We start from the raw sequence: 17284 nt of genomic DNA, 5'->3' as shown, positions 1-17284 counted from the left end.
ATCAACACAATGGAGCTTCAATTTGAGTCACCGGTTCCAGATGACACTGATATTAGCAATGTTTTGATCAATCAAGCCTCAATTGTGACAGGTTTTGACATTGATATAGCCTCCATCATTGTCAGTGAAACTTATCCAACTACTACAACGACAGCCCCAACTCTTACAACAACAGATGCAACAACTACGACTGCAGCTCCAACAACCACAACAACCGCACCAACAACCACGACTGCAGCTCCAACAACCACAACAGCCGCAACAACAACCACAACTGCAGCTCCAACAACAACAACACCCGCACCAGCAACCACGACTGCAGCTCCAACAACCACGACTGCAGCTCCAACAACCACGACAGCCGCACCAACAACCACGACTGCAGCTCCAAAAACCACGACTGCAGCTCAAACAACCACGACAGCCCCACCAACTACCACGACTGCAGCTCCAACAACCACAACAGCCGCACCAACAACCACAACGGCAGCTCCAACAACCACGACTGCAGCTCCAACAACCACTAAAGCCGCACCAACAACCACAACGGCAGCTCCAACAACCACGACTGCAGCTCCAACAACCACTAAAGCCGCACCAACAACCACGACTGCAGCTCCAACAACAACAACACCAGCTCCAACAACCACGACTGCAGCTCCAACAACCACTACACCTGCTCCAACAACCACTACACCTGCTCCAACATCAACAACCATTGCACCAACAACAACAACATCCGCATCAACAACCACGACAGCCCCGACAACAACCACGACAGCCCCACCAACAACCACGACAGCCCCACCAACAACCACGACTGCAGCTCCAACAACCACGACGGCCCCACCAACAACCACGACTGCAGCTCCAACAACCACGACGGCCGCACCAACAACCACGACTGCACCTCCAACAACCACGACAGCCTCACCAACAACCACAACAGCCGCACCAACAACCACGACGGCCGCACCAACAACCACGACTGCAGCTCCAACAACCACGACTGCAGCTCCAACAACCACGACAGCCGCACCAACAACCACGACGGCAGCTCCAACAACCACGACTGCAGCTCCAACAACCACGACGGCCGCACCAACAACCACGACTGCAGCTCCAACAACCACGTCAGCCGCACCAACAACCGCGACTGCACCTCCAACAACAACGACACCCGCTCCAACAACCACGACTGCAGCTCCAACAACCACTACACCTGGTCCAACAACCACAACAGCCGCACCAACAACCACAACGGCCGCACCAACAACCACGACTGCAGCTCCAACAACCACGACAAGCGCACCAACAACCACGACTGCAGCTCCAACCACCACGACAGCCGCACCAACAACCACGACTGCAGCTCCACCAACCACGACTGCAGGTCCAACAACCACGACAGCCGCACCAACAACCACGACAGCCGCACCAACAACCACGACAGCCGCACCAACAACCACGACTGCAGCTCCAACAACCACGACTGCAGCTCCAACAACCACAACGGCCGCACCAACAACCACGACTGCAGCTCCAACAACAACGACGGCCGCACCAACAACCACGACTGCCCCACCAACAACCACGACTACAGCTCCAACAACCACGACGGCCGCACCAACAACCACGACGGCAGCTCCAACAACCACAACAGCCGCACCAACAACCACGACTGCTGCTCCAACAACAACGACGGCCGGACCAACAACCACAACGGCAGCTCCAACAACCACGACTGCAGCTCCAACAACCACAACAGCCGCACCAACAACCACAACGGCCGCACCAACAACCACGACTGCAGCTCCAACAACCACGACAGCCGCACCAACAACCACAACGGCAGCTCCAACAACCACGACTGCAGCTCCAACCACCACGACAGCCGCACCAACAACCACGACTGCAGCTCCACCAACCACGACTGCAGGTCCAACAACCACGACTGCAGGTCCAACAACCACGACAGCCGCACCAACAACCACGACTGCAGCTCCAACAACCACGACAGCCGCACCAACAACCACGACAGCCGCACCAACAACCACGACTGCAGCTCCAACAACCACGACAGCCGCACCAACAACCACGACAGCCGCACCAACAACCACGACTGCAGCTCCAACAACCACGACTGCAGCTCCAACAACCACAACAGCCGCACCAACAACCACGACTACAGCTCCAACAACCACGAAAGCCGCACCAACAACCACAACAGCCGCACCAACAACCACGACTGCACCTCCAACAACAACGACACCCGCTCCAACAACCACGACAGCCGCACCAACAACCACGACTGCACCTCCAACAACAACGACACCCGCTCCAACAACCACGACTGCAGCTCCAACAACCACTACACCCGGTCCAACAACCACTACACCTGCTCCAACATCAACGACCATTGCACCAACAACCACAACGGCAGCTCCAACAACCACGACTGCAGCTCCAACAACCACAACAGCCGCACCAACAACCACAACGGCCGCACCAACAACCACAACGGCAGCACCAACAACCACGACTGCAGCTCCAACCACCACGACAGCCGCACCAACAACCACAACGGCAGCACCAACAACCACGACTGCAGCTCCAACCACCACGACAGCCGCACCAACAACCACGACTGCAGCTCCAACAACCACGACAGCCGCACCAACAACCACGACAGCCGCACCAACAACCACGACTGCAGCTCCAACAACCACGACTGCAGCTCCAACAACCACGACAGCCGCACCAACAACCACGACAGCCGCACCAACAACCACGACTGCAGCTCCAACAACCACGACTGCAGCTCCAACAACCACGACAGCCGCACCAACAACCACGACAGCCGCACCAACAACCACGACTGCAGCTCCAACAACAACGACAGCCGCACCAACAACCACGACTGCACCTCCAACAACCACAACAGCCGCACCAACAACCGCGACTGCAGCTCCAACAACCACGACAGCCGCACCAACAACCACGACAGCCGCACCAACAACCACGACTGCAGCTCCAACAACCACGACAGCCGCACCAACAACCACTACGGCAGCTCCAACAACCACGACAGCCGCACCAACAACCACGACAGCCGCACCAACAACCACGACTGCAGCTCCAACAACCACGACTGCAGCTCCAACAACCACGACAGCCGCACCAACAACCACGACAGCCGCACCAACAACCACGACTGCAGCTCCAACAACCACGACAGCCGCACCAACAACCACGACAGCCGCACCAACAACCACGACTGCAGCTCCAACAACCACGACTGCAGCTCCAACCACCACGACAGCCGCACCAACAACCACGACTGCAGCTCCAACAACCACGACAGCCGCACCAACAACCACGACAGCCGCACCAACAACCACGACTGCAGCTCCAACAACCACGACTGCAGCTCCAACAACCACGACAGCCGCACCAACAACCACGACAGCCGCACCAACAACCACGACTGCAGCTCCAACAACCACGACTGCAGCTCCAACAACCACGACAGCCGCACCAACAACCACGACAGCCGCACCAACAACCACGACTGCAGCTCCAACAACAACGACAGCCGCACCAACAACCACGACTGCACCTCCAACAACCACAACAGCCGCACCAACAACCGCGACTGCAGCTCCAACAACCACGACAGCCGCACCAACAACCACGACAGCCGCACCAACAACCGCGACTGCAGCTCCAACAACCACGACAGCCGCACCAACAACCACGACGGCAGCTCCAACAACCACGACTGCAGCTCAAACAACCACGTCAGCCGCACCAACAACCACGACTGCACCTCCAACAACAACGACACCCGCTCCAACAACCACGACTGCAGCTCCAACAACCACTACACCCGGTCCAACAACCACTACACCTGCTCCAACATCAACGACCATTGCACCAACAACCACAACATCCGCACAAACAACCACAACTGCAGCTCCAACAACCACAACAGCCGCACCAACAACCACAACGGCCGCACCAACAACCACGACTGCAGCTCCAACAACCACGACAGCCGCACCAACAACCACAACGGCAGCTCCAACAACCACGACTGCAGCTCCAACCACCACGACAGCCGCACCAACAACCACGACTGCAGCTCCAACAACCACGACAAGCGCACCAACAACCACGACTGCAGCTACAACCACCACGACAGCCGCACCAACAACCACGACTGCAGCTCCACCAACCACGACTGCAGGTCCAACAACCACGACAGCCGCACCAACAACCACGACTGCAGCTCCAACAACCACGACAGCCGCACCAACAACCACGACAGCCTCACCAACAACCACGACAGCCTCACCAACAACCACGACTGCAGCTCCAACAACCACAACAGCCGCACCAACAACCACGACTGCAGCTCCAACAACCACGACGGCCGCACCAACAACCACGACTGCAGCTCCAACAACCACGACTGCCGCACCAACAACCACGACGGCAGCTCCAACAACCACGACTGCAGCTCCAACAACCACGACAGAGGCACCAACAACCACGACGGCAGCTCCAACAACCACGACTGCAGCTCCAACAACCACTAGAGCCGAACCAACAACCACGACTGCAACTCCAACAACAACGACAGCCGCACCAACAACCACGACAGCCGCACCAACAACCACGACTGCAGCTCCAACAACCACGACAGCCGCACTAACAACCACAACAGCCGCACCAACAACCACGACTACAGCTCCAACAACCACGACAGCCGCACCAACAACCACGACAGCCGCACCAACAACCACGACTGCAGCTCCAACAACCACGACAGCCGCACCAACAACCACTACGGCAGCTCCAACAACCACGACAGCCGCACCAACAACCACGACAGCCGCACCAACAACCACGACTGCAGCTCCAACAACCACGACTGCAGCTCCAACAACCACGACAGCCGCACCAACAACCACGACAGCCGCACCAACAACCACGACTGCAGCTCCAACAACCACGACAGCCGCACCAACAACCACGACAGCCGCACCAACAACCACGACTGCAGCTCCAACAACCACGACTGCAGCTCCAACCACCACGACAGCCGCACCAACAACCACGACTGCAGCTCCAACAACCACGACAGCCGCACCAACAACCACGACAGCCGCACCAACAACCACGACTGCAGCTCCAACAACCACGACTGCAGCTCCAACAACCACGACAGCCGCACCAACAACCACGACAGCCGCACCAACAACCACGACTGCAGCTCCAACAACCACGACTGCAGCTCCAACAACCACGACAGCCGCACCAACAACCACGACAGCCGCACCAACAACCACGACTGCAGCTCCAACAACAACGACAGCCGCACCAACAACCACGACTGCACCTCCAACAACCACAACAGCCGCACCAACAACCGCGACTGCAGCTCCAACAACCACGACAGCCGCACCAACAACCACGACAGCCGCACCAACAACCGCGACTGCAGCTCCAACAACCACGACAGCCGCACCAACAACCACGACGGCAGCTCCAACAACCACGACTGCAGCTCAAACAACCACGTCAGCCGCACCAACAACCACGACTGCACCTCCAACAACAACGACACCCGCTCCAACAACCACGACTGCAGCTCCAACAACCACTACACCCGGTCCAACAACCACTACACCTGCTCCAACATCAACGACCATTGCACCAACAACCACAACATCCGCACAAACAACCACAACTGCAGCTCCAACAACCACAACAGCCGCACCAACAACCACAACGGCCGCACCAACAACCACGACTGCAGCTCCAACAACCACGACAGCCGCACCAACAACCACAACGGCAGCTCCAACAACCACGACTGCAGCTCCAACCACCACGACAGCCGCACCAACAACCACGACTGCAGCTCCAACAACCACGACAAGCGCACCAACAACCACGACTGCAGCTACAACCACCACGACAGCCGCACCAACAACCACGACTGCAGCTCCACCAACCACGACTGCAGGTCCAACAACCACGACAGCCGCACCAACAACCACGACTGCAGCTCCAACAACCACGACAGCCGCACCAACAACCACGACAGCCTCACCAACAACCACGACAGCCTCACCAACAACCACGACTGCAGCTCCAACAACCACAACAGCCGCACCAACAACCACGACTGCAGCTCCAACAACCACGACGGCCGCACCAACAACCACGACTGCAGCTCCAACAACCACGACTGCCGCAACAACAACCACGACGGCAGCTCCAACAACCACGACTGCAGCTCCAACAACCACGACAGAGGCACCAACAACCACGACGGCAGCTCCAACAACCACGACAGCCGCACCAACAACCACGACAGCCGCACCAACAACCACGACTGCAGCTCCAACAACCACGACAGCCGCACCAACAACCACTACGGCAGCTCCAACAACCACGACAGCCGCACCAACAACCACGACAGCCGCACCAACAACCACGACTGCAGCTCCAACAACCACGACTGCAGCTCCAACAACCACGACAGCCGCACCAACAACCACGACAGCCGCACCAACAACCACGACTGCAGCTCCAACAACCACGACAGCCGCACCAACAACCACGACAGCCGCACCAACAACCACGACTGCAGCTCCAACAACCACGACTGCAGCTCCAACCACCACGACAGCCGCACCAACAACCACGACTGCAGCTCCAACAACCACGACAGCCGCACCAACAACCACGACAGCCGCACCAACAACCACGACTGCAGCTCCAACAACCACGACTGCAGCTCCAACAACCACGACAGCCGCACCAACAACCACGACAGCCGCACCAACAACCACGACTGCAGCTCCAACAACCACGACTGCAGCTCCAACAACCACGACAGCCGCACCAACAACCACGACAGCCGCACCAACAACCACGACTGCAGCTCCAACAACAACGACAGCCGCACCAACAACCACGACTGCACCTCCAACAACCACAACAGCCGCACCAACAACCGCGACTGCAGCTCCAACAACCACGACAGCCGCACCAACAACCACGACAGCCGCACCAACAACCGCGACTGCAGCTCCAACAACCACGACAGCCGCACCAACAACCACGACGGCAGCTCCAACAACCACGACTGCAGCTCAAACAACCACGTCAGCCGCACCAACAACCACGACTGCACCTCCAACAACAACGACACCCGCTCCAACAACCACGACTGCAGCTCCAACAACCACTACACCCGGTCCAACAACCACTACACCTGCTCCAACATCAACGACCATTGCACCAACAACCACAACATCCGCACAAACAACCACAACTGCAGCTCCAACAACCACAACAGCCGCACCAACAACCACAACGGCCGCACCAACAACCACGACTGCAGCTCCAACAACCACGACAGCCGCACCAACAACCACAACGGCAGCTCCAACAACCACGACTGCAGCTCCAACCACCACGACAGCCGCACCAACAACCACGACTGCAGCTCCAACAACCACGACAAGCGCACCAACAACCACGACTGCAGCTACAACCACCACGACAGCCGCACCAACAACCACGACTGCAGCTCCACCAACCACGACTGCAGGTCCAACAACCACGACAGCCGCACCAACAACCACGACTGCAGCTCCAACAACCACGACAGCCGCACCAACAACCACGACAGCCTCACCAACAACCACGACAGCCTCACCAACAACCACGACTGCAGCTCCAACCACCACGACAGCCGCACCAACAACCACGACTGCAGCTCCACCAACCACGACTGCAGGTCCAACAACCACGACAGCCGCACCAACAACCACGACTGCAGCTCCAACAACCACGACAGCCGCACCAACAACCACGACAGCCTCACCAACAACCACGACAGCCTCACCAACAACCACGACTGCAGCTCCAACAACCACAACAGCCGCACCAACAACCACGACTGCAGCTCCAACAACCACGACGGCCGCACCAACAACCACGACTGCAGCTCCAACAACCACGACAGCCGCACCAACAACCACGACGGCAGCTCCAACAACCACGACTGCAGCTCCAACAACCACAACAGCCGCACCAACAACCACGACTACAGCTCCAACAACCACGAAAGCCGCACCAACAACCACAACAGCCGCACCAACAACCACGACTGCACCTCCAACAACAACGACACCCGCTCCAACAACCACGACTGCAGCTCCAACAACCACTACACCCGGTCCAACAACCACTACACCTGCTCCAACATCAACGACCATTGCACCAACAACCACAACATCCGCACAAACAACCACAACTGCAGCTCCAACAACCACAACAGCCGCACCAACAACCACAACGGCCGCACCAACAACCACGACTGCAGCTCCAACAACCACGACAGCCGCACCAACAACCACAACGGCAGCTCCAACAACCACGACTGCAGCTCCAACCACCACGACAGCCACACCAACAACCACGACTGCAGCTCCAACAACCACGACAAGCGCACCAACAACCACGACTGCAGCTACAACCACCACGACAGCCGCACCAACAACCACGACTGCAGCTCCACCAACCACGACTGCAGGTCCAACAACCACGACAGCCGCACCAACAACCACGACTGCAGCTCCAACAACCACGACAGCCGCACCAACAACCACGACAGCCTCACCAACAACCACGACAGCCTCACCAACAACCACGACTGCAGCTCCAACAACCACAACAGCCGCACCAACAACCACGACTGCAGCTCCAACAACCACGACGGCCGCACCAACAACCACGACTGCAGCTCCAACAACCACGACAGCCGCACCAACAACCACGACGGCAGCTCCAACAACCACGACTGCAGCTCCAACAACCACAACAGAGGCACCAACAACCACGACGGCAGCTCCAACAACCACAACTGCAGCTCCAACAACCACTAGAGCCGAACCAACAACCACGACTGCAACTCCAACAACAACGACAGCCGCACCAACAACCACGACAGCCGCACCAACAACCACGACTGCAGCTCCAACAACCACGACAGCCGCACTAACAACCACGAAAGCCGCACCAACAACCACAACAGCCGCACCAACAACCACGACTGCACCTCCAACAACAACGACACCCGCTCCAACAACCACGACTGCAGCTCCAACAACCACTACACCCGGTCCAACAACCACTACACCTGCTCCAACATCAACGACCATTGCACCAACAACCACGACTGCAGCTCCAACAACAACAACACCCGCTCCAACAACCACGACTGCAGCTCCAACAACCACTACACCTGCTCCAACAACCACTACACCTGCTCCAACATCAACGACCATTGCACCAACAACCACAACATCCGCACCAACAACCACAACAACTGCACCAACAACCACAACAACTGCACCAACAACCACAACGGCAGCTCCAACAACCACGACTGCAGCTCCAACAACCACAAAAGCCGCACCAACAACCATAACGGCAGCTCCAACAACCACGACTGCAGCTCCAACAACCACAACAGCCGCTCCAACAACCACGACTGCAGCTCCAACAACCACAACTGCAGCTCCCACAACCACTAGAGCCGCACCAACAACCACGACTGCAGCTCCAACAACAACAACACCCGCTCCAACAACCACGACTGCAGCTCCAACAACCACTACACCTGCTCCAACAACCACTACACCTGCTCCAACATCAACGACCATTGCACCAACAACCACAACATCCGCACCAACAACCACAAAAACCGCACCAACAACCACAACGGCAGCTCCAACAACCACGACTGCAGCTCCAACAACCACAACAGCCGCACCAACAACCACGACTGCAGCTCCAACAACCACGACAAGCGCACCGACAACCACGACTGCAGCTCCAACCACCACAACAGCCGCACCAACAACCACGACTGCAGCTCCGCCAACCACGACTGCAGCTCCAACAACCACAACAGCCGCACCAATAACCACGACTGCAGCTCCAACAACCACAACAGCCGCACCAACAACCACGACTGCAGCTCCAACAACCACAACCGCCGCACCAACAACCACGACAAGCGCACCAACAACCACGACTGCAGCTCCAACAACCACAACAGCCGCACCAACAACCACAACGGCAACTCCAACAACCACGACTGCAGCTCCAACAACCACAACAGCCGCACCAACAACCACGACCTCAGCTCCAACAACCACGACAAGCGCACCGACAACCACGACTGCAGCTCCAACCACCACAACAGCCGCACCAACAACCACGACTGCAGCTCCAACAACCACGACAGCCGCACCAACAACCACGACGGCAGCTCCAACAACCACGACTGCAGCTCCAACAACGACAACAGCCGCACCAACAACCACGACTGCAGCTCCAACAACCACGACAAGCGCACCAACAACCACAACTGCAGCTCCAAAAACCACAACAGCCGCACCAACAACCACGACTGCAGCTCCAACAACCATGACTGCAGCTCCAACAACCACAACAGCCGCACCAACAACCACGACTGCAGCTCCAACAACCACAACACCCGCACCAACAACCACAACTGCAGCTCCAACAACCACAACAGCCGCACCAACAACCACAACTGCAGGTCCAACAACCACGACTGCAGCTCCAACAACCACAACAGCCGCACCAACAACCACGACTGCAGCTCCAACAACCACTACAACCGCTCCAACAACCACAACTCCAGCTCCATCAAGTACAACTACAGCTCCAACAACCGCAACACCCGCTCCAACAACCACCACAGCCGCACCAACAACCACAACACCGGCTCCAACAACCACGAGTGCAGCTCCAACCATCACAACATCAACACCAACAACCACAACCACAGCTCCAACAACCACAACAGCAGCTCTGACAACCACGACTGCAGCTCCAACAACCATGACTGCAGCTCCAACAACCACAACAGCCGCACCAACAACCACGACGGCAGCTCCAACAACCACGACTGCAGCTCCAACAACGACAACAGCCGCACCGACAACCACGACTGCAGCTCCAACAACCACGACAAGCGCACCAACAACCACAACTGCAGCTCCAAAAACCACAACAGCCGCACCAACAACCACGACTGCAGCTCCAACAACCATGACTGCAGCTCCAACAACCACAACAGCCGCACCAACAACCACGACTGCAGCTCCAACAACCACAACAGCTGCACCAACAACCACAACGGCAGCTCCAACAACCACGACTGCAGCTCCAACAACCACGACAAGCGCTCCAACAACCACAACTGCAGCTCCAACAACCACAACAGCCGCACCAACAACAACAACTGCAGGTCCAACAACCACGACTGCAGCTCCAACAACCACAACAGCCGCACCAACAACCACGACTGCAGCTCCAACAACCACTACAACCGCTCCAACAACCACAACTGCAGCTCCATCAAGTACAACTACAGCTCCAACAACCGCAACACCCGCTCCAACAACCACCACAGCCGCACCAACAACCACAACACCGGCTCCAACAACCACGAGTGCAGCTCCAGCAAGTACAACAGCCGCACCAACAACCATGACTGCAGCTCCAACCATCACAACATCAACACCAACATCCACAACCACAGCTCCAACAACCACAACAGCCGCACCAACAACCACGACTGCAGCTCCAACAACCATGACTGCAGCTCCAACAACCACAACAGCCGCACCAACAACCACGACTGCAGCTCCAACAACCACAACAGCTGCACCAACAACCACAACGGCAGCTCCAAAAACCACGACTGCAGCTCCAACAACCACGACAAGCGCTCCAACAACCACAACTGCAGCTCCAACCACCACGACTGCCGCACCAACAACCGCTACAGCCGCACCAACAACCACGACTGCAGCTCCAACAACCACGACGGCAGCTCCAACAACCACGACTGCAGCTCCAACAACGACAACAGCCGTACCAACAACCACAACTGCAGCTCCAAAAACCACAACAGCCGCACCAACAACCACGACTGCAGCTCCAACAACCATGACTGCAGCTCCAACAACCACAACAGCCGCACCAACAACCACGACTGCAGCTCCAACAACCACAACAGCTGCACCAACAACCACAACGGCAGCTCCAACAACCACGACTGCAGCTCCAACAACCACGACAAGCGCTCCAACAACCACAACTGCAGCTCCAACAACCACAACAGCCGCACCAACAACCACAACTGCAGGTCCAACAACCACGACTGCAGCTCCAACAACCACAACAGCCGCACCAACAACCACGACTGCAGCTCCAACAACCACTACAACCGCTCCAACAACCACAACTGCAGCTCCATCAAGTACAACTACAGCTCCAACAACCGCAACACCCGCTCCAACAACCACCACAGCCGCACCAACAACCACAACACCGGCTCCAACAACCACGAGTGCAGCTCCAGCAAGTACAACAGCCGCACCAACAACCATGACTGCAGCTCCAACCATCACAACATCAACACCAACAACCACAACCACAGCTCCAACAACCACAACAGCAGCTCTGACAACCATAACAGCCACAACAACAACCACGACTGCAGCTCCACCAACCACAGCACCTGCTCCAACAACCACAACTACAGCTCCAACATCAATAACCACCGCACCAACAACCACGACTGCAGCTCCAAAAACCACGACTGCAGCTCCAACAACCACGACAAGCGCTCCAACAACCACAACTGCAGCTCCAACCACCACGACTGCCGCACCAACAACCGCTACAGCCGCACCAACAACCACGACTGCAGCTCCAACAACCACGACGGCAGCTCCAACAACCACGACTGCAGCTCCAACAACGACAACAGCCGTACCAACAACCACAACTGCAGCTCCAAAAACCACAACAGCCGCACCAACAACCACGACTGCAGCTCCAACAACCATGACTGCAGCTCCAACAACCACAACAGCCGCACCAACAACCACGACTGCAGCTCCAACAACCACAACAGCTGCACCAACAACCACAACGGCAGCTCCAACAACCACGACTGCAGCTCCAACAACCACGACAAGCGCTCCAACAACCACAACTGCAGCTCCAACAACCACAACAGCCGCACCAACAACCACAACTGCAGGTCCAACAACCACGACTGCAGCTCCAACAACCACAACAGCCGCACCAACAACCACGACTGCAGCTCCAACAACCACTACAACCGCTCCAACAACCACAACTGCAGCTCCATCAAGTACAACTACAGCTCCAACAACCGCAACACCCGCTCCAACAACCACCACAGCCGCACCAACAACCACAACACCGGCTCCAACAACCACGAGTGCAGCTCCAGCAAGTACAACAGCCGCACCAACAACCATGACTGCAGCTCCAACCATCACAACATCAACACCAACAACCACAACCACAGCTCCAACAACCACAACAGCAGCTCTGACAACCATAACAGCCACAACAACAACCACGACTGCAGCTCCACCAACCACAGCACCTGCTCCAACAACCACAACTACAGCTCCAACATCAATAACCACCGCACCAACAACCACGACTGCAGCTCCAACAACCACAACTGCAGTTCCAACAACCATAACACCCGCTCCAACTACCACGAGTGCAGCTCCAGCAAGCACAACAGCCGCACCAACAACCATGACTGCAGCTCCAACAACCAGAACAGCAACACCAACAACCACAACCACAGCTCCAACAACCACAACAGCATCTCTCACAACCATAACAGCCGCAACAACAACTACGACTGCACCTCCAACATTGACGGCCCCTTCCCCATCAACCACCACAGCCCCGCCCTCCACCACAGCCCTTCCATTTACCATGACCGCTCCTTCAACAACCACAACAGCAGTTCAAAACACAAAAACCCCTCCAACAACTGGCAGGGATACAGTAGTGAGATATGTCACATTCAGATCACTTCAGAGCAATTTTGAAACAGACTTGTTGAATCCATCATCTGCAGCCTTTACAAGTCGATCTTTAATGATAAAGAAACAGGTCAGTAACTTTTTCCCAAAATCTTTTGTGAAATTAATTTCCTCTCAGTATTAGGTTAATACCCTTTTCCAACAATATTTTCATGTTAAGTTTACTACATAAGCACCTCTACCATGACCGTAATCCTAACACATCAGTCTGTTTTAATACCTACAGAGCGCTTTAGTTCAATATAATTTCTTTTTTGTTATCCTTCATTCAAAGGGATGAACTTTCCACACACAAGGAGATGTCTATAATGTTCATACATTGTCAAATATGTCAAATATTTAAAAAAAAAAAAAAACAACAGAAAAAATAGTTTTAAGAAAATCTCTTTTGTGTGTGTAGATTGAACCTGTTTACAGTAAGGCCTTCCCCTCTTCCTTTTTCTCCTTGGATGTGGTGAGCTTCAGGTAATTTCCATATTTTGACATATCATGTAGGGCACTGACCTAAAAAGCTAATATTCAAAACAATAACTTGTGTTTCTGCATTTGCAGGAAGGGATCAGTCATAAACACCATGGAACTTCAGTTTGTAAACTTTTCTGTCCCAAATTACACTGAGATTAGGAATGTTTTGATCGGGCAAGCCTCAAATGTGAACGGCTTTGACATCGAAAGGGCCTCCATCAACATCAGTGACACTGCTCCAACAACAGCCACTCCACCAGAAACAACTGCAACTACAACAACAGTTGCAGCAACTCCAACTACTATCCCAACTACAAAAGCACCAACTGGACCTGTCCAAATTGTTCTGTTTCTACAGTTCCTTGAACCATATGTACCTGATCTCGCAGACCCTAACAGCAGTGCATATCAAGATCGCAAAAAACGAGTTGAAGAGACGGTGAGTAATATTTGAACTTAATACAAATTACATATTGACTGAAACAGTATCTAGAGAACAAATCTAGAAGCAAAAGATAGATGTATTTCAAATGATGTGTTTTAAATAAGGGTTTTTAGATAATGTAATTTTGAAGTTGTTTCACCTGGTTTAAAAAATTTTTTGTGTTTATTTTTTGCAGTGTTATAGAATATACAGAGCAGAATATTTTAACTTCATCGGTGCCATTGTGATTGGGTTCAGGTAGATGTTTTTTTAACATTGGTTATTTTTCACACACTTATTAATTAAATTTCATTTTGAATGTTAAAAGTGACATGTAACATCTGCCTCACTCTCTTTCATGACACAGATCTGTTATAGTCCAAAAACGAGTGGATAGAACTGAGGCATTGGTGGAGCTTGTGTTCAATCAAACAATTCCCAATGCACAAGTCCCAGATAATATTACTATTGTTGAAGCTTTAAGAGATGCTATTAACAGGTCCAGCATTAATTTCACCATCCAAATAGTTCCTGAGACGGTATCAGTAACTTCTGGTGAGTATTAGAAAATGCAAACAAAAGTTAGTTTGGTAATTAATCAGTGATAAATAAATTATTTTAGTCTGTACAGAAATATATATTAATCTATTTTTGAAAAATATTTTATAGTTCCTGTCATTGTCACGGACAATTCCACCACACCTCTACCAACCACTGTCACTTCCACTACTGCTGCACCGACTACTAGTTCCACTACTGCTGCACTGACTACTAGTTCCACTACTGCTTCAGCTACAACTGTTGTACCTACAACTACAGTTTCAAGTGGAGTATCCCACAAGATTAATCCCAGAATTGGTTTCCTCCTGGTGCTGTTGTTATGCCTTCTATCAAGCCAGCAATAGCATCTGTGCTGGTTTCCATGTGAAAGGCCAACAGAACACGATCTCTTTTAATAACATGAAAAAAATGTAATGTCAGCAGAAATCTGATATGTTATTATTTATAAGGGTTGTTGGGTTTGTTCAGGTGCACTTTAGTTGGACACATCAGAAAGAGTAGCTCTAGTATGTTTATCTACATTAAAATATTTTCGGGTGGGAATGACCCTGCCCTGAACAGCATTTTTTCATTCTTTACATCAATTCATTGTTTCTAAATGCTTGTAAAATTATATATTTTGAGTTCTATTTTATATATATCATACACAGTATATATCACAAATTACATGTAATAGTGTTAAGAATAGATCTTCAGGTGTCCCAAAACATGCACTGTCACTTTTCTTATTTATACAAATGTATTTAAAAAAGTATCTTTACATGTATTCTGTGAAATTTCTTTTAATTTGCACATTTTCTGTAAGAAAAGTCAAAATGACCAGAATACATCTTTATGAGAAATTAACACTGTTAATTATCACTATTTAGGTTTGGGTAAATAAAAAGCGAATCAGGAAACTTTCAAGATGTGCAACAACTGCATGTAAAAAGCTTTAATAAAAACAGAATATTTACAGATTGGTTTCTGTTATGTCGTTTCCTTAAATTAATATTTGCAATAATTTCTCACAACCTGATAGTGTCAGACTCAGATATGTCGGGGGGTGAGCTTGCAAGAGAGAGCCATACCTTCCAAATATGTCCATCGATCCATTCATCCATCCATCCATTTTCTTCCACTCATCCGGGGCCGGGTCGCGGGGATAGCAGCCTTAGCAGAGAAGCCCAGACCTCCCTCTTCCCAGCCACCTCCTCCAGCTTGTCTGGGGGAATACCAAGGCGTTCCCAGGCCAGCCGAGAGATATAATCTCTCCAGCGTGTCCTGGGTCTGCCCCAGGCCTTCTCCCGGTGGGACATGCCTGGATCATACACCTCCCTCACCCAGGAGGCGCCCAGGAGGCATCCTTGTCAGATGCCCGAACCACCTCAACTGGCTCCTTTTGATGTGGAGGACCAGGATCTCTAAGGAGAGGACAGCCACCCTTCGGAGGAAGCCCATTTTTGCCACTTGTATCCATGATCTTGTTCTTTCGGTCACTACCCACAGCTCGTGACCATAGCTGAGGGTAGGGATACAAATCAACTGGTAAATTGAGAGCTTTGTTTTTACACTTCCCTCTTAACCACGATGGACTGGTACAGCATCCATATCACTGCAGCCGCAGCACCAGTCCACCTGACAATCTCCTGCTCCCTTCTCCCATTACTCGTGAACAAGACCCCGAGATACTTCATCTCCTCCACTTGGGGCAGGAACTCGTGCCTGACCTGGAGTGGGCACTCCACCCTTTTCCACCTGAGAACCATTGCCTAAGATTTGGAGGTGCTGATTGTCATTCCCACAGCTTCACGCTCAGCTGCGAACTGTTCAAGTGTGAGCTGGAGAC

The 17284-nt window shown here is 53.6% G+C and overlaps 1 protein-coding gene across 1 annotated transcript; it reads left to right on the top strand.

Moving 5' to 3' along the window:
* The first annotated feature begins 9 nt into the window (after window positions 1–9).
* LOC118455654 (uncharacterized) lies at window positions 10–16372 on the top strand. The gene is made up of 12 exons (XM_087838316.1): window positions 10–124; window positions 1079–2380; window positions 6203–7260; window positions 7873–8253; window positions 8734–9954; window positions 13380–13683; window positions 13865–14076; window positions 14407–14471; window positions 14559–14910; window positions 15092–15153; window positions 15263–15450; window positions 15565–16372. The coding sequence occupies exons 1-12, from the start codon at window positions 10–12 to the stop codon at window positions 15798–15800; spliced, it is 5496 nt and encodes a 1831-aa protein (XP_087694442.1). The 3' UTR covers window positions 15801–16372.
* Window positions 16373–17284: the final 912 nt, after the last annotated feature.

The sequence above is a fragment of the Neolamprologus brichardi genome, chromosome 3 (assembly GCF_056152115.1).
Source record: "Neolamprologus brichardi isolate AB-2024 chromosome 3, ASM5615211v1, whole genome shotgun sequence".
Classification (NCBI taxonomy): domain Eukaryota; kingdom Metazoa; phylum Chordata; class Actinopteri; order Cichliformes; family Cichlidae; genus Neolamprologus; species Neolamprologus brichardi.
Note: the sequence above shows the minus strand (reverse complement) of the source record. Positions and strands in the feature narration are given on the sequence as shown.